Source organism: Oculina patagonica, chromosome 13 (genome assembly GCF_052425735.1).
Source record: "Oculina patagonica isolate OP01 chromosome 13, crgOcupat, whole genome shotgun sequence".
NCBI classification, from domain to species: Eukaryota; Metazoa; Cnidaria; class Anthozoa; order Scleractinia; family Oculinidae; genus Oculina; species Oculina patagonica.
The window spans coordinates 22736072-22755852 of record NC_135770.1 but is presented as its reverse complement, the minus strand read 5'-3'; the positions used below and the strand labels follow the sequence as shown (position 1 = coordinate 22755852).

Sequence of the window (19781 nt, the reverse complement as noted above, 5' to 3'; positions counted from 1 at the left end):
TTGAACATATCAAAAAATGAATACCAAGTGTCAGTCTAGATTTCGAGAAAACCAAGCTTGTTTGAAAACAAAAGAAAACGTTAATGGTTGCTATGGTAACCTTTGTGACAAAGTGACGAGTAAAAAATTAAAATTTGGTCATATTTGATCATTATGGTGTATTTTGACAAAAATCGAACATTGGCTTCCTAGATAATTTTAATTTTCAAAACAACCACCCTTTGGCTAAAAAAACTACATCGAGCCTCCTTAAATTCTTGTGACTTGTGTGCGTGTTGTTGAATAAATATTCTTATGTATAAATAGAATAAAGATGTTGACTATTAGCAGTTTGGAAAACGTAAACAGGAAAATTTTTTGGCAAGGAAGAAAAATCGAAAAGCTCTAAAAATTCGACTTGCTGTTCAAAAATTAAATGTATTAATTTATTTTTTCCACAGTAAATTGTCGATTACCATCAAAAAATGAAAAACAACGAAGAGACTTAATCCATCAATTAATGCGTCACTCTTTGAAAGTAATATGAGACTGCTGCACGTAGGCCATGAATTAGAGGCGGATGGCGTCAAATTAACGTTTTCCGATTGGCTAAAAGCAACACGGAAATGCAAAACTCATGCGAAATTACTGACTTTAACTTCTCAAGTTTGTTTGCAAGCAAAGCAACGGCGGTGGTTCGAAAGAAAAGCTGAAGAGCTTCTTGTTGGCATTGAACATAAGTTATGTAGCTCTCACAGTAATACTTCCTTTCACCATGTTCATTGTTTTTAACTGGTCCATTTTGTTCGTTTGGTCTGATCTGATACTAGAGGCAACATGTGCCCAAGGTAAGTTTAATTCGGTCCCTTTTGTTGCTTTGGGAATATCACTTCGTTTGCCGTCTATATCTCACTTTTCAATGACAAAGTACGCTCTGTATTTTTCACTTGTGTTGCCTAATTTTCCCAAGCTGGTTTTCAAAGTTAATCTCCGACCGGTTTTGTATTTTTTAGGGATATTCTTGTTTGGTCGTTTCACATAATATTCATCCAAGAAAGTTATTTTGATTCACTTGCGTGTTTCTCTCTGATTAGGATACAAGTAGTCGTCTCTCGTTTTTGTTAGGTCTTGGAGTTTTCCCAAGGCCCTTTTTTTAATCTTTCTTTTTTTTTCGCTTTACGCTAGACAGAGCGAAAAGAAAGGGAATGGTCGTAGTCTATTCTCTGATACACGAATCAACATTGTTGTTGTATAATGCCTTGTCCAACTTACGTTCATTACATATGAAGCGAGTTGGCAAAATGTAGAAAAAATGTATTCCATCGCGTTACTTGAGTAGGAAAATAAGAGAAGATTTCTCCAATACTAAAGCCAGATCGCGGTCTCAAATAGGCTAACTGTCGGAACACAAAAATATAAATTATGCATCAATTAATTATGTTTGACTGTTTTTGCCCATTATATTAGAAGTTCCGCATTAAGTGGAATTTGCCTCGGTTTTCATTTATGATATTCAATAAACCCTAAACAATGTACAAGTGTTTTGGCTTTTTGAGGATTGCGCATGAAAGTCGTCATGAAGTGCTGGTGAAAAATAACTCTCTGAGTTCAGCCGTGAAAACAAATATTAGCCATTGCACTGGCGAGAAATTTGGCAGTTATGCTGTTTAACATGCTCACATTTCACCGAAATTGAGAAAAAAAATTCTTTACAATTTTATTTCATGAATATTGATTATTCAATTTTTTTTCCCAAAATGACGTGGGTAAGGCAAGAGTAAGACAAGCTTTGCACTTTTTTTCCAAATCGACCAGTAAAACTCTACTTTCTTTATCCAAGAAGTAGGTTTACACGACAATTTCTTTTAGGTCATTGAATTGTTTTATTTCTTATCGATAACATACACTACAGCAAGAAGACAATCATTTATTCAGAAACGGCTAGAAGCCGGTAAGGCGTAATACTGAGCCTCTGTATGGGTGCCCACGGTCTTCGTTTTCTTTGCAATTTGTTTGCAAATCTTCGGTTTTTTAAGCAGATCTTCATTTTACAGATTGAAACGGTTTTTTTGTCGAAATCGCAGTGAAATGTGGTCAAATGCCAACATTCAGTTATTATAGATATTTTCTGTAGTGTTTACGAATTTTGACAGTTTTATATCGATCTAAATGTTCCATTTGATCGAGCGAATTTTGGTCAATTTCAGATCTTCGCTTCAATCTTGAGATCTTCGTTTTTTTCCGTGGTGATCTTCGCGTCTTCGATTTTTTTCGGAAATACCCATAAAGAGGTTCAATACTATATGACACATTTATTCATCCTAATCTGAACTGCAATAACGAAAGATTTTCAAAGTAGAGTATTAGAACCGAGCTACAATTATTGAAATACAAGATAGTTTCATTCCTAAAAAATAGTCCAGATCAAATATTTAACTTAGGAGAGAGCGCGGTATAATTTTGACAATGGAACCGGTTGAGGCGTTGTTTCGCATGGCTGTTTACAGAATTGCTTAAATATACCGTGCCGTGAGTTCAATTACATACCAGAACCGTTAAAATATTTATTATATATTGCTGGAATCTGACATTTTTTTTTTTCAAAAACAGGGTCACAAATGTTACCGCAACACGAAGATACCTACTCTACTTTACACTCTGTCCGACAACATGTTTTTACAAAACACGAGTTCCATGATCTTAATGTATCAAGAGTTGGAATATTCACCGTGTACGATGTCTTTGATTGCACCTTTGAATGTCTCAGCAATCCTTTGTGCCTTTCTGTGAACCTGGCCGCCTCCAAAGGAGTTGATGGAAAATTCTGGTGTGAGTTGCTGTCTTCTGATAAGTACAGAAACTTTACAGTGTACAAAGGAAACAAGACTTCGCATCACTATTCCATTAAGGTGGGAAATACTTCTTGAATTGCTTTTCTGAATGAACTTAAAATCAATTACGGTAACAGAACATTAATTTATGTATTTTTTTTTATTTGAGCGAAAAGTTTTGTCATTGTTGAACAATGTAATTCTTTCTGCAGTCGCCTTGTTCTTCCTCGCCGTGTCAAAACGGAGGAACCTGTCTGCCGAACTACAAACATGACACGTTTGAATGTCTTTGTCGAAAGAACTTCACTGGAGAATATTGTGAGAAAGGTACATGGAATCTATAATTATTTTTTTTTAACTGTAAACCTCAAGTAAATAACTGTTCAGCCCAACAATATTTCAAAAACCTATCGCAGTCCGTTCAATCTTCGTCACTTTTGGCCATCCGCACCTTCTTTTGTATTTGTTGTCTTATTGAAATGTTCCTTTACTGTTTTAAGCGGTTATTTTTATATGTCACCGATTTTGATGGCCATTACCCATGCTTACATTTGGCTTAAATCCGTGACAGAGTTCTTTTGAGGAGTTTTTCTTCACTCAAATAGATTTGGCATTAATTGCTCTGAAACAAGCGGCTATTTATTGTTCTAATTCTTCTATTTTCAGGTCCTGCGAAATCCTGTATGGACATCTATGATGTATACAAGTAAGTCTTAAAAGATTTAGCATGTTCAGAATGCGTTGGCGACATTATTACTGTTAAAGAGTTCGTTAAAATGTCTAAGTAGTTTAATCGTTACTTTGAGAAATACGTTTTATTTACATCAAGCGTAGGCTCGATTTCCGCCGCCTCCTCGAGTCCGGTCTTTGTTCCTCTTTGTTTGCTTTCGGGGGGAAGGAGCGCGGGCTCATTTTCCCGAAAAGCGGCTGGAAATCGAGACTACATCAAGCGTTGATCCTTGGTCTTTGGAGCTATGGTACTTAGTGATTATTTAGAAATTTGTAGCTAAAACGTTTTAAATACTTAAGGAAAAAGCAGCTAGTTGACTTAAAAACTACATTACGTTAACTTCAGATTGTCGGGTCGTGACCCGAAAAGCTTTAAAAACATGGTTAACCGCTCCAAAGGAAATCATTCAACCATACTCCGATGAAGTTACTCCGTTTTTTAACAGGTCGAACGCAAGTAAGCTGGTTACTCTTCATTTAAACTCAAAACCAATTTCGGTTCTCTGTCACTTTGGCGATTTTGGATGTGGAGATGGGAGATGGACGCCGGTCATGAAGATTGACGGCAGCAAGGTATAAAGTTAACAGACCTAGAAGGTAGCTCGAGATATCCAAATTTGAGATAGCGGGGTTATTTTATACTGTAAATGACTGGAAAAAATATGACGAAGTCCAAGAAAAATGGCTTTTTGTTCAAGATAGCTGAGTTGGAAATAAGCCGGACCAAGATAGCATAATCCTTCTGAATAGAAAGGCAGAAGGTCTCGAACCTATTTTAGCCCGCAAAATTAACCATTTTAGGCCGTAACTAGAATACAGGGTAAATTTATTAGTTTTTTGTAATATTCCTAAATGATTTCTTTCATTTACTTTTCAGAACACCTTTCAGTATAACGCTGGGTAGAGGGTGGTAAAGGGGGGGTATAGATCACGTTTCACGAAAAATAAATCGGCCCTTTCACAATTCACGAAAAATAATCATGGCATTTCACGCTTCACGAAAAAAAAGGTTTTTCTGACATAACATACCGTTACATTTTGAAACGTTACATCCAAAGGAAAGCCCTGTTTGAGGTTTTCACTATCCGTCCGCTTCGCGTTCTGGGCGCTTCAAAAAGGAAACCAAGCTCTGAGTTCTGTGTATGATGAACAGCACCATCTTCCTCCACTACAATATCATCAGAATCGCTGTCGGAAGAGTCGTCATCGTATTCGGATTGCTGATCGTCTCCTTGGTCCCTCGATGTAGACGCGCCTTCTCGTCCCTCGTCCTCAGATAATCCAGGTTGTTCTTCGAATTCTAACCTTTCGCCTTGATGGGTAGCGGTCTGATACATATTTAGAGGAAGAGTTCCAGCTTTATACTTGGTGGTTTCTTGTCGGACGGTGCGTTGTCTAACGCACTTACCGTGTGTGTTTGCCCAGTTTCTCATCAGATCTTGGTCGGCTGAACTCATGTAAGGGAGGCTTTGTTGCGACATTCTTGGGAAATCTTGAAGGTGAATTTGTGTTGAAGGGACAGGATAATATGATGTTGTGTGTGTAAAGTAAAAAGCTGACCACTGCGTCATTCGTTTCACTGATTCGAGGGCTGTGCTCCCAAAATCCCTGGCGTAGTACAATTGCATACATGTTGGATGTTTGAAATGGGAAACTGCGTGGAGGTTCTCGACTTTCACGGTGAGGAGAGCTTCAGGGTTAAGGGTAAGTTCTGGATTGATCTTTGTGATGTTGCTTTGTAACCGTGCCAGTCCTTTATTAATCATGTGGACCGACTTGACTGTCTTGCTTGCAACAGTTCCTTCAGGTCCATTGGTCTGCCTGTTGCGGTCCAGTAATGTCTGCGCAGATTGAACGGTACCTTGAAGGTACCCAGAAACGGTTTTCATCACCTCTCCAGCTTCTTGCAGCGTTGAGGTGTGAGTTCGCTTGTGCTTGTGGTGCACGGAGAAGGCATGATACAGTTGCCCAAGATTTTCCAAAAACTTGACTGCACATCCAACATCTGTTATTAACTTTACAGCTCCGACCTGTGCATCAGTGACAAAAATGTTCTTTCCATTCTCCACGCAAATACCCATAGGCTGGGAAAATGAGGCCTGAGTGCCATCACTGTTGCCTTCCTCGCCTGTGCCTGCAATGATTTCAACGTCCCCATTCGAAGAAACCTTCTTTATCTGTCTGCTTCCCATATCTGCAAAGACAATCTCTCCCTGATCCCCAAAAGGAGCAATGCTTCGTACGTCTTTACAAGATGGAGTGCTGTTTGAAAGTACAATGGTCTGTTCTCGTGTTGTCATGTCAATCTTAGCTATCCCTTTGTCACAAGAAATGACAAGTGTTTGATTAGAAATACACATGGCATACACGGACATGCAGTCGTTGGGATATTGGGAGAAATCCCTGACAGCGCCAATGATTCCAATACCGTCCAGTGTAAGCTCCACGAGAAACAAACGAGACTTACTGTTCGATGCCACTGCTATCATATCATCACTTACAAGGCAAATGCTGTCTGCAGCCACCTTCTTGTCCATGTTTACGGCAGTAGATACTTTCCCTGACTTTTCATAGTCCTTCTTTAGTTGTGCAAGAGAAGCTTGAAGTCGTTCTCTAAGCTCCGGAATGGTACCATCATGTGGCAGTCCTCTGCTAACCAGTGCATCCTGAAGTGACTTTTTTGTCTTCAGTGTAGAGGGCGATAGAGTGATTTTTCGCTCTACTTCTACAACAGTGACAGCGTTTTTCCCTTGTTCAACCACTAAGGCAACACCTTTGCTTTTTAAATATAACATGTTCTTTGCATCTCTCAAGCCAGATTTCATCACACTAACGCGAACTGGATTGTGCAGGTCTGCTAAACACAACTTCGTCTCCTTCTTCAAAGGGGAGTAGTCCAAAAAGAAAAATTTTCCATTCGGTCCAAGGCAAATGCAGATGGGATGTGGATATAGCCCAGCTTTGTTGCTGTCAATTGGCCGAAATTTGTCCGGTATCAACGTGTGAACAACACTTTTCGCAGAAGACAAAACCTTTAATACAGCTGGGCTGCATAACCGTAACACCGGTTCTACAGCCATTCTATCTTTGTTTTGCACGTCTTCTTTGGTTAAGAGTTTTCGAAGTTGTGACTTTATGGCCGGGTCACTGTCCTCTCGAAGCGTATGGACAACCGCTAAGGAGAGGCGACTGTTGTCAAGCAGACAAAACCAATTGCTAAAACTACATTTCCAACTTTTTCCTACATGCACTGCATCTGGTAGATAAACACATAACTCCAACAAAGGATCTACTAACCCATCTCTCTGAAGTTGCTCCAGTAACTCCATGGCCTGTTTGTTTCCCTCCTCACAGTCAGACGAAAGGGCAAGGATGGCAAGGTGAACACATTGAATCTTGTTCTCTAAGCAGTGATTACAAGCTCGTAGGGCAGGAGAGTGACTGACTTGGCCGTTTTTTGAGCACTCATCGCAGACTTGCTTTTGCTCCCAACAGGTTTCACATTTCTTTTTGCAGATGGTTTCGTTGCATTGAGAAATGAGTTCAACGGATTTAGTTTTCTCCAAGCAGGCCTTGCATGACTGCAAAGCATCGATTTGCTTAGTAAACATATTTAGCATGTCTTGTCCACTCTTCCCTGCCTTTGTGAGATATTCAACAGCTACTGGCATGCTGACAGTATCACAAAGCGTAGTTAAGAATGAAACATTTGCCTCTGTGATAACGTTTTTCTTAAGAAACTCTGGACTAGGAGAGGGATTACTTTTTACAAATTGAATATCAACCTTTGGCTTCAAGCCGACATTGCACTTTAGGGCTTCGTCAAACAATATTCCGGGCTGTAATGCTGTCCCATCATTTTGCATAACAGCACCAATAACTTTGGCCATGGGCGTATCAATTAAAGGAACTACTTCCTTTGACCCCCCCGTTGCAAATGCGAGAAAACCTAGGTGCATGTCCTTTAAAACACCGCTTGCATTAGTATAACCACCTTTCATTTTTTGTCTTGTGGGCTTTGATGGTCCACCAAGGTTTGGTTTTGCATCTTCGGGATTCTTGGCTCCCCCTTTGCCTGTTCCATGATACATAGGGCCTCTAATAAAATTAACGGTGCTTTCCCCTCCAAGGTGTTCAATGGTGTTAAAAAATTCCACCACTTCTGGATTATACTGGTGGTTAGGGTCATTCAAACTGTGAACTGTATCCTTTAAATACTTATACATGATTCTATCTCTTGGTATAAGACCCCTTTTAATCAAATTGTCAAGCTTTAGGCTGACTTCGTCTGCTTGTTTCACTGCTAATGGGACAAAAAACCAATCACCGTCCTGTAAATTAATTTCGTTTTCTTCATCGGAAACGGAATCTGAATCACCACTAGAACTATTGGCCGAAACACTTGATAACCGCGGGCGTTTCTGGTCGCTAATTTCCATTACTGTCATGTCTTCATCTAACTCCAGACTCTCGTAAGCAGGATCGATCACTGTCACATCGGGGTCACTGGGGTCAATATCCAAATGCTCACTATAAAGTTCGAAGTTTGAGTGTCTTGGGTCACTAAGAAGAAACAATAAACTTGTTGTATGATTTTTAATGGCTAAAGAAAGGTATAATTGAGGTAATAAGATCAGATAATTTTTACATGACAACGACTTGATGTGCAAGATATGGTGAGATCTGGCAACTGTCACGGAGGAGATGGAATTAAGTTATGATGGAATAAATGAGTAGTATCTCTTCTTGTTTCCGTTTGGTGCATAAAGCAATAATTGGTAATTAACACTCAATTTTGACAGTTTTTAATTTGTATGATTAACTGTACATAACTAATAGCACAGTCGTATAATAAAACGATTTATAACAAAAAAGAAGGAGCTAATCACATCAGTTGTAGATCTGGATCACTGATATCGTTTTCGTCTTTACGGGAGTTGTAGTCATCCACGCGCACAGCATCGTTAGCTTTCTCAATAGACCCACTGTCATTTGCAATCTGGTTGTCTCCGGCATTGTGCTGGAGAAAGGCAAACATGTTCTTCTGCATGACCTTCTTTTTACTTTCTGCTAAATCTTTTCTAGAACAGGCATCATAATGCTCTAAGTAGGAAACAAAAGGAGAAAAAGTAAGAAACACTTTTGGACGACAGCAACAACAACATTTGTACTCACGAGCAAGCGAGTTCAAGTTAGTGCGGGCACTCTATATTTGTTTTTCAACTAAGGCAACCATAAGTTTAGGCAGTCTAGAACAACTGGTCAAAAAACAAATTTAGCGATAATTCAGCTACCGTCAAAATTGCAAGCGTATATTTATCAACAACGACAACCATTTTATTTTGCCAAAGAAAAATAGAAATAATTATAGCAAAAACTAATTAACTAAAGTAGGCAAAATACTACTCAAATTTTGGGTATATTTGGACTGTAACATTTTTTCCCTAACCATAAAGATCAAGTATTTAATAATGAATAAAACGCAGGGTGTGAACATTCGATCATGGTAACAAAAGTCGTTGAAAACGGGGTAAATAAATTAATGAGCATTTGCAATCAATGGTGTTTAATAAATTAACTTACTATCTTTGAAGTACTTTACTAATTTAGGTGGGCTTCTGTCGGTTGGTAGCTTCTTCGTCTGACCACAAATTCCACATCGCACCTCATTCTCCTTCACCAAAACAGCACCTCCCAGGTGAGCGAGACCTAAACAAGAAGATGCAGAAAGAAAGGGATGGAAAATTAAATGAAGCCGTTTGCTATCGTCTTTCCGTATTTCTTGCAACGAACAGTTAAGTGTAGAACAAGTCTTGTTGGTACCTTCTATCAGCTCTTCCCTCTTCCTCTCTTTCTCATCTTCTGTCACTATCTTTCTTTTTCTTCCCCTCGTTTCTTGCCTTTCCTTGGATTGGGGAGTAGACTCACTCCCTACCACTAGCTGGATGACAGGAGTGTGTTTTGCGAATGACACTACTCTGGGAACAACATCCACTGTGAATTCAAAAGCCATATAAAGGTCACATAAAAAAATCTCATCAAAGAAAAAGACAGAAAAAGCATCCATACGTCGACGTTTCCAAATTTGTCTACTGTCGAACTGAACTGTGTTTTCAAAACCAAACACAAACCAACGCTAAAATAGAGAATAATTCCTATTTCTAGGTCTACACTTCACTGAACGCATTTTCTACCAAGGAAACTAGTCGAAAATCGCTGAATGAGTCATAGCGTCTGCCATGAATGACAAACTGTCATCATTTTCAGTGCCGCGTCGCCGACTAGCCTGTCGACAACACTGGGACTACAGAAAGCAAAATCTTCGAAAATCACTCAGACATTTCTCTACAATGACTACGACTGCTTACATAGTTGTTCTGTCGACCGAATTCTGCTCGTAAACGCATGCAAACGCTTTTAGATTACAACAGTGACTGACAGAAATACAGTCAATGCAAAATGCAAAACCAAATACTCGAACAACCCCGACAACCCCGCTAACTCGAACTAACTTCTATTTGATCCTATTTCCCTTGGACCCACTTTTCAGTCATTTTTACTCGGTTAACTCGAAAACCCCGCTAACTTAAACTGTTTTTCGTTTCCCTTCAGAGTTCGAGTTACTGGGGTTCAACTGTAATTCAATAAATTATTCAAGGTGCTATTAAACATAACACAGGTCAACATACCTTGCAAAATGTTTTCCTTTTCAGCCTTTTCCAGACTTTCCGGTCTTTCCAGAAAGAAAACCATTTCGTTTTCCCATTGTTGTTGGGTACGAATACAAAAACTTTCTACAGTTTCACGACCTCTTTCACGAGAACGGACTGTTCTCATAAACGAACTCTCAATATTCTTTCCAAGGCCTTTAACTTCGGCCATGGCTTGCACGCCGCAAAAATCTAACACAGTTTTCTTTAAGACCTCCAGATTTCTGTAGGCTGTCTCGGAAAACGGAAAACGGGATTTGTCTTTATGAATCAAAACTTTTTTGCCACCTTCGTTTAAATAAAAACTTATTAGAACCTTCACAATTGGTAAAACCTCGAAACCTTGATTTTGTCGATCTTGTTCAGCTCTTTCCGCCATGGTGGGTGACAATGACGGCTTACCAGGCAGGTTTGGTCAAAGGTCACCGAACACAAGAGCACACCACGTGGTTAACGCAAGGATCCACTGTCCTGTCACGTCACGCAATATTATTTTTGTCTTCATTACATAATGACGGATGTCAAAAATAACAAAAAAACATAATAAAAATCACGGTTCACGGCGAAATAAACCTTTATTTCTCAATTCTCGAAAAATAATTTTGGAAAATCACGGTTCACGGCTACTATAAAAATCACGATTCACGAGGAAAAAAATAGCCATTTCACATTTCACGGGGAAAAAAAGGGGCCGATCACGGATCACGAAAATACCCTTTACCACCCTCTGGGTACTGGAGTGATAAAAACACGTACAACCTTCCTGGAGGGGAGACTGGGTTTGACACACAAGAGACCAAGTTACCGACCTACTGGAACACATCCTTCTCCAAGATTTGTCTTGGAATGAAGATCGGCCAACAGATCAACTTCATTGTCATCAACAAGCAGGCCAACTCTCTGTACTCACTGATCGCTGACGGGCAATATCGCAAAACCTCACTGGGTCGTAACACGTGGAAGACGCTGATTGGTTCACAGGCCTCTTTGCAGCTCAACTGTAACAAGGAAGGTTTCAACGTTCTTGGTAAAGCAAGAGTCGGTATCCTTGGTAACGAGCAGAATGACTGCAACAGCTGTGATTCCAGAATTGGGTTTGGTACGGAAACCTCCAACACGTGTGGAAACGTGGCAGGACACTCACCAGATAATGGAGACAAAAACATCAAAGCAATGGGGTATTTTTTGGTGCAATGAAAAGGAGCGCAATAAAAAGCAACATCAAAAAAACATTATATTTAGAGCATAAAATAAATTGACTTATATGACCAAAAAACTACTCTGAATAGCAATAAACTAAAAGAGCTAAATAGTTACAAAAAGTAAAGTGCTTAGACTAGGTTGTACATGCAAGTACTATTTTACTGACTAAAAAAGAAACATTATAAGATACAAACAGCATTGTCGGCGTTACCATTGGGGGATGTGAACTGGATCTGAGGCACAAGAGAGCAGAACACTCCCAACTGTTTCATCGCAATTATATTATAACCACAATAAAATCGCATAGGTAATGCTTTTTAAACTCCTATTTTACGTCTTACCTTATTTGGAGGAAGGCGAAGCAGAAAAACCTCTAAGTCAGATGCACATGAACGTACTCGCGCATGTATGAGGGTTAGTGGCAAGTAAAAAAAAAAAACGGAAAAAAATATTTACCGAGTCCTTATTTTTCCTACTTTTTAAGTCTTAATTTCTCATTATACAATTTTGACCTTTTTAAACTCTCTTTACGGTGTGTTATCGAGAACTGTATTATCCAGTTATATTTCTAATCTTCATCCAAAACATCGGAGAAAAGGGAAGAAAAGAGGAAGACGACGACCTCCAGCGCCACTTCACACTAATGGCTGATTGGCTAATAATGTATGTAAAATTCAGCCAATTATATTGTAGCATATGTATTAAAATTCAACTAATGTTGATTGGCAGGTGTATGTAGAAGACTAGAATCTAAAGTTCTGGTTATTAGCAGATCCAAAGTGTTGCCAGATATATGAGTAGGAAAGTCATCGTATTGCTGTAAGCTCATTGACGAAAGTAGGTCTAGAAATTAAAACGAACAGCATCATTGTCCAACTGCAAGTTGACATGAATATTAAAACCACCAGCCGTAACCAGTGGCTCAGTTTTTCATGCTAAGAAGCGCACTATTAATTAATAAATTATTAGTATTATTATCTTGGTGTGGGTATTGTTTCTCGAACTTGAATCTTTACTTTATATATCTTCATCAACGATTACAACGCCATTTGATAATTATATATTAAACTATTCTTAAATTCACTGTTAACTTAAAAAAAAAAAAAGCTAAGTTATGTTTATCGAAATATACCTTTATAAAATACAAAACGCTACATCTTATCTTATCATGGGTGGCCTTACCAGGTGTTTAGGTCTCCCGCCGGCATAGCCGTAGGGGTCATAGAGGCACCAAAGCCACCCCACCGCTATAAGGGGATGATCCCGTCGAGGTGAGCTCAATCTATCAGAGATGATTTATTTGAACAACGCGGGTTTCACACTTAGTGAAGCCGAGATAGGAGTCCACTCAACGTTTGACGTGCTACTAAGTTGGCAACACAATAAATGAAATCATATATAAGGATTATGAAAAAATCATTAACCATTCCTAAAGTAAGCAACAAAGTAAGTGAATTAGTAAGCAAGTAAGCAAGTGAGAGAAATTGCTACAGAAGTTTGTCTCCCGCAAAAAATGCAAGTAAAATAAAATTACATGGTGATTGGACAGAATAAATGGTAGTTGTAAATTAAAATGATAAAAGTGGGCACAGAAGGGCCAAGAATGTTATAACTGCAAAGACCTTTTGATCGAACACATGTTAGAAAGTAATGCAATGACAAGATCGAGCAGCTAAATTTCAATATCAAACTTTTTAATTCCTACCATGCTAACAACTCTTGCAATACCCATGGAACTGAATGCATGCAATGCATTCAAAATAAGGAAGGAAATTGCTACTCAACAAGAACGCTTTAACTAAAAAGCCTTTTTTCGCTCATTCTTGGTGAAAAAACTTTTAAAACTCACCAGTGACATAAAACAAAGAAAGACCAGGAAACTAAAAGTTTGACCAATACAGAGCTGGAAAAAGAATGAATTCTTTTCAAGAAAAAAAAAAATCAACAGTGTTTACACCAAGATAAATCCCTTTTGTTACCCTAGGAGCTTATTCACTCGAGGAGAAGTTGTCCCGTGTAGGATTATTATTGTAGAGTTACCCTACAGACTGAGCTACTCCAGACGTGAATTCTTTTCATTCATTTCTTAATACTAAACAGCTACGAACCTTTTATATAAGAAATTGGCTCTGGGAGGAGTGTGACCCTATATAGCTAGGTGAAGGGTCGCTCCCTAATTTTGACCTTGCCTATCAGAAACAAGTCTGGACATACAAGTATGCGTGAAACTGGGAGGCCAATTTTTGTCGCGGTGGGTATAGACAGTCATTTTTATATAAACACTCGGTAAACGGCGGCTTGGAGAGAGGGTAATCCACCTACTTGGGATAAGTTTCATTCACATAAGCAGCTTCTAAAAATCCACTCTCATCCCACACGTGCACGCTCAGCGGACGTTTGCTCATTGTTCCATGTCTTCTCTGATTTAATTATGTATGTGTCTTCGTAAACTCAAAAAAAAGAAAAAAAGAAAAGATTCAAAGGCGCTACTGACGAGTAACGAAAAAATCGGGTATCTGGAAAATCCGAATAGCGAATAGCGAATAGTCGCGAATAGCGAATAGTACGAATAGTGCGAACAGTCGCGAATAGTGACGAATAGTCGCGAATAGTGACCAATAGTGACGAATAGTCGCGAATAGTGACAAATAGCCGCGAATAGTGACAAATTAAAGACATGTAGTTCCTAGTACCTCGCAACAACGTGCGATTTTCCCGCTCAAATGGATGCTGGGCCGGCGAGAAGGTATAAATGATAAACGGAATTTTATATGTTTTATACCGTTGAAAAAGCGTATTACTTAGCTTTTAATTGTGTTTTCTGTTTTCTTGCCGGCGATCGACAGCCCCAGGCAGAGTCTAGAAAAGAAAATTGAATAAAATTAATGCAGCTGCGAAAGAGACTGGCTTTGGCGTTGTTGTTTTTTATAAGACAACTTCTATTGCCTTTTCACATCGAACAATTAATTACAGAACACTCTTCTCTTATTTTATTTTATTGTTTTGCTGATAGAACGTGCCTCGGATCGCGATTCATGATAATGAAATATGAGGTCGGTCGGCATTGAGATATAGGCTTAATAGATTAATAAAAGTGATTCATATAGGTTACATCGTGACTTGCACTCTCTTTTTAGAGTGAACGGACAAACATGTGATATATAATTTGTTTGAACTTTTAGATTGCTCTCAGTGTGCATGTGGCGGTAAATTTTGTAGCAACCCTGTAGGCTTATTCACGGCGACTATTTACGACTATTCGTCACTGTTCACGACTATTCAACGACTATTCGTCTATTCGCGTCTATTCAACGACTAGAATTAAATGAGAATTAAATTAGATGAGTCTTAATGATGTTGGAAAGCACATCAACAAGCAAAACGAAGAAAAAAAAGATAAAAAAAAAAAAGAAATAAAAAGATACACGAAAAGAATAGTAAGGGTCCTAATTGTAATGCATGAATAAGTCAAGTGATACAAATAAAGCACCCTCTAATACGTTTTACTAACCTCCAGCTATGATCTTATTCAGATTTCAAAACTTGCAGTTAATTCCAAACAAGTATAGTTTTAAAAAAAATCGAATTAATAAGTTGACACTGGCTAAAAATATTGTTTTTGGACGTTTCGGCCACTACTGTTGCCTTCTTCAGCAAGATAAAAATGCAAATGTTCAACGGCGTCCTGTTAAAATATGTGACGAATGAGTGATAGAAACTAAATGAACTTTCCGAGTGCAACAAAAGTCTCTAGAGCATTCTTAACGAGTCTATGAATTCTTAATGCCATTGTAAACGTTTGGTAGCGCTATGTGTTCGTTTATAGCGTTCCTATCTCGCACAGAATGCCAAGCTTCAAGAATTATTCGTTGTTTCCACACCGTTGACCTGTCAACAATTTCGACGCTCTCCAAATCTATTTGATGGTCGTTAAGCATATGGTGTTTTGCCAACAAAGAGTTTTTGTCCAATGTTGCGAAGGCCTTTGCGTGATCTTTCATGCGTGTTTTAAGCGCGCGTGATGTTTGACCAATGTAAACACAGTCGCAATCGTTACACTTGATCTTATATTCAATTCCTCTGGTATCCTCTTTCTCGATCCTGTCTTTTTGGTTTTTTCAGTATGTTTGAGATGGTACGTATAGGTTTACGGGCGACCTTGATGTTGAAGCCACGAAGAACGTTTGCAATTCTTTCGGAAAAACCTTTGGCGCAAGGGAGGATAACAAAACCACGATGGTCGATATCATTTGTTTCTTGTCGTCTACTCGGTTGGCGCAGATTGTGAATAAAATTTGCAGGATAGTTATTAGTGACGAGGGCTTTCGCTACTCGCTTAGTTTCCCGTGATACTTCCTCCTCGGTGGAAGGAATGTTCCTTGCGCGATCCATGAGAGTGCGAGCGACCGAGTGTTTATGCTGGGGATGGTGGTGTGATTTGAAATCCAGGTAACGATCGGTGTTGGTAGCTTTCCTGTAGACAGACACGGTGATCGAGCCATCTTCTTGTCTGGTTGTTTTGGTGTCAAGAAAGGCAATGTAACCTTCTGATTCTACCTCGATTGTAAATTTGATGTGAGGGTTGATGGAATTTAGATGTGAGTGGAATTCATCTACGCGTTCCCTTTTTACACATACGTGGCTTTCATCTACGTATCTAGACCACCATTTGGGAGGGTTAGGGGTCGAAGAGAGAGCCTTTTCTTCGACATGTTCCATGACGAGATTGGCCAAGATTGCGCTCACTGGGGATCCCATCGGACAACCGAAAATATGTTGGAAATGGTTGCCTTGGAATACAAAGAAATTGTTGTCGAGGACGAACTGTAGAAGTGCCATGATATTTTGGATGGACAAGTTGGCTCTCTCCAGTAGTGATTGGTCAGAATCCAGTCTCTCTTTAACCACTTCGGTTGCTAGGTGGGTCGGAATGCACGTAAACAGTGACACGACGTCAAAAGATACTAGGATCTCGTCGGGATCTACTGACAAGGTGCGGATCTTTTCGACAAAAGATGCACTGTTTTGAACTGTGTATTTATTATTCTGAAGAGGTGACAAGATGTTGGCGAGGTATTTGGATAGTTAATAAGTGGGAGATCCAATGGCACTCATAATTGGTCTGAGTGGGATGTTCTCCTTATGGATTTTAGGAAGGCCATAAAAAGACGCTGGAGTGGAATCGGTTCTATGAAGTTTGTAGTAGAGCTTCGGTTCCAACTGTTTCTTGCTGTTGTCATGCGAGGCTGGCTTTAACCCCCATAAAGGAAAACCTTTTTCGAAGAGTTTACCAAATCGAACTGACGTCGACTGGAAAGATAGAGTCCTTTAAGTTTCAAGACTTTTTTTGATTTGTTTATGACTCAACTGAATTTGGGAGTGAATTTCACCTTCAGTGTCATTTGTTGCGGTCAAGTCAACTTGGTTTTGCTAAATACCGCATTCGGATTGGTTAACTAATGTTTATTCCATGTACCTGCTTGCATAGGTAAAACATTAGTTAGTTTGTATTGTTGATCACTGAGGGGTAAATTTCCTAACTAGGTAGAGTGAACTGAAAAGGGGTCGCGTTACTGAAATAGCTAACTTAAGTAATCTCTGTCTTAACTTTAGTTAGTAGCCTCGATGTGACCAAAGCCATTGTATTCATTATTTCGCATGCTTTATTAATTTTAATCTACAAGCAATACTGGAAACGAAGATAATTTCCATTTAAAAGCACGGTCTTTCCAATTATTGTGTCAATGTTCTTTTTCCTAATAACTGCCGTTTGATTTCAACATCATTTTTGTCAATTCTATACTGACTTCTTTCCAATTTTCTGGTTTCGTTTGATCTAGCTTTGCAGTGCAAGGACCTTTACGAGAGGAATTTGTAAGTGGGAAGGTTAGCCATCTTTTCAAAGAAAAAAACGGGTGAAAAATAAATTAACGACGACAACAGGCAAAACCGTAAAAGAAGAAAAGGAAGGATCTGCGGCTAAAATGTGAAAAAATTGCAATGCTTTAGAAGTATTGCAGGACAAATAAAAAGTATTGAATAAAAAAACCTTGACAGAAGAGTTCCTATGCAAATCGTTACCCCTGCATTTTGAGAATCAAACCGCAAACGAGTTCTGCACGTGTGTGCAGTGGCAACAATTTATACTTAAATGAAATTTCCAAAACATGTCCTGAACCAGTCACAAGCACATTCTACACAGCTAGTTATAACAAAATGATAAATATGAAGAATGAGAAGTTGTTTATCTGCTATAGCAAGTCTAAGAATGTAAAACTATTTTTATTATTCAGGTCCAACGTACTCAATCCTTATTGTGGTCTTGGGGCATATGGATTCGGAAACTGGACTCTTGTCATGAAGATCGACGGTTCAAAGGTTAAAACAGATAAAAATATTTACATATCTGATTTTGTAAAGCTCACTCTCTCTTTTCCTTCTGAAACTTATCTTCACTTTTAGATTTTTCTTCCTGTATTCCTGCTGGAGCCTTGCTCTTAGCAGTTCCGTCCTGGAGGCAGCTAACTCTTGCTTTAACTATTTCCTTTCTTCGGCAGCTCCCTTCCAACTCTCTGGGCTGTTGCAGCTCTTAATTGTCCTTTTTCTTTATCCAAGCACATCCTTGGCCGTCTCGCAGAAAGTAAATTTTCCACGTTTTCTCTACTTTGCTTTCGTCCTCCTGTCTATTTTCGTCACATTTATCTTCCATCAGTAAACAGTGAACCTGCTCTTTAATTCTTCATCAACACTGTTGTCTTGATGATGGGTGAGAAGAAGAGAGCTTCTATGATGCAGTCTCCAGCTGTCTAAGCATTGGAAAACCTTCTTTGATATGATTATTGCGACCCCACTTGATGTACATCGTCATCCCTGCCTGAGTATATGATGGTTCGTGATTCCAAACGTCCAAATCCCGACCACCTGCATTCGCTTATCCCTAATATATCAATGCCATAACGGGCCATCTCAGCTGTGATCTGGGCTTTTTTCCTACCAAGAACAAAGTTCTCACATTCCAACATCCCACATTTACCTTAGCTAAGGGATTTGCCAACGAGTTGTTCGCAGAATAGGCTCCTTTTCGGCGTTTACCCTAATCGCCATAGTTCAATCGAGCCAGCTAATAAAGGCATCGTCTGTGGTCCGACATGTCGTTGTACTTCACCCATCGTAGCCTGTATACATCACGATTTCAGTTTCCGTAATCAAAATGTTTTATGGGTTGAGGTGATCAGCTTCACACCTAACCCCCAACCTGGAGGGGTTTTCCTTCCCTGAATCCGGCTTTGTACAAATCTAAGGCCTATAAATAACATACATATTATATTGACTGGACATTTTCTCCTCCAGGAAACCTTTTCATATCATTCAGTTCTTTGGAGTAACAAGGAAACGTTTAATCTAGCAGGAGGGGAGACTGGGTTTGATAAACAAGAGACTAAACTGACGAGTTACTGGGACACATCTTTCTCCAAAATATGCCTTGGTATGAGAATCCATGGCGAGGAAAACACGACCTTTGTCGTTATAGACAAGACAGCTGACTCTTCGTACTCATTGATAGCTGACGGAGTACACCGCACAACCTCACTAGGACGTGATACGTGGAAGACGCTGATTGGTTCACAGGCCTCTTTGCAACTTCACTGCAACAAGGAAGGGTTCAATGCTGTGTGTACCCACAGTTCTTATTCCAAAGCAAGAATTGGTTTCATTCGTAACAATGAAGACAATTGCCACGGGTGGGATTCCAGAATTGGGTTTAGCACTGAAGGGTATCCTAATGACCTCATTACCTGTGGAAACGTGGCTCAACACCAACCAGATAATGGAGACGCACACATTGATACAATGGGCTATATTTTTGTCCAGTGATACGTTTAACCAGAAGTTCAAAATTCTAGAAGTCTACATCTCTGGACTGGTTTCAACTAAGAGCCAAGAGAAGTGGCTTTTAGACTGTGGCCTGGCCGAAAATTTTGTTGATTGGAGGGCCACCTACAAGCTTAATTTCCTTCCAATGTACCAAAATAACAAAATGAATCGTATTTCAATTTGAACTCACGGGCTATCGACAAACGACTGTCTAAACAAAATAGGTTTGCTTGAAAATGATCTCTGTACCTTCTGTTAAACTGAATCAGAAAATCTCATCGACCTATTTTGCTCTTGCGGAATAACCAATACCTTCTGGCAAGAACTAAGGAAGCAACTGGCAATCGCAAAACTAATTCCAGAGAATCTCCTCCTCTCCGTAGAAAAGGTATTGGGTTTAAAATCCGTTACGTCTCCTGCAAATCATCAACTAAAATTTACAATTCTGGTGGCA

The 19781-nt window shown here is 39.3% G+C and overlaps 2 protein-coding genes across 2 annotated transcripts; both read left to right on the top strand.

Moving 5' to 3' along the window:
• The first annotated feature begins 668 nt into the window (after window positions 1-668).
• LOC144636393 (uncharacterized) lies at window positions 669-12612 on the top strand. Its single transcript, XM_078495598.1, has 7 exons — window positions 669-827; window positions 2590-2888; window positions 3023-3137; window positions 3477-3516; window positions 3986-4112; window positions 4417-4442; window positions 10984-12612. The coding sequence occupies exons 1-7, from the start codon at window positions 755-757 to the stop codon at window positions 11444-11446; spliced, it is 1143 nt and encodes a 380-aa protein (XP_078351724.1). The 5' UTR covers window positions 669-754; the 3' UTR covers window positions 11447-12612.
• Window positions 12613-16289: 3677 nt separating this feature from the next.
• Window positions 16290-19327, top strand: LOC144637034 (putative skeletal organic matrix protein 5). The gene is made up of 3 exons (XM_078496208.1): window positions 16290-16372; window positions 17746-17830; window positions 18803-19327. Exons 1-3 carry the CDS (start codon window positions 16290-16292, stop codon window positions 19325-19327), a joined length of 693 nt encoding a protein of 230 aa, XP_078352334.1.
• Window positions 19328-19781: the final 454 nt, after the last annotated feature.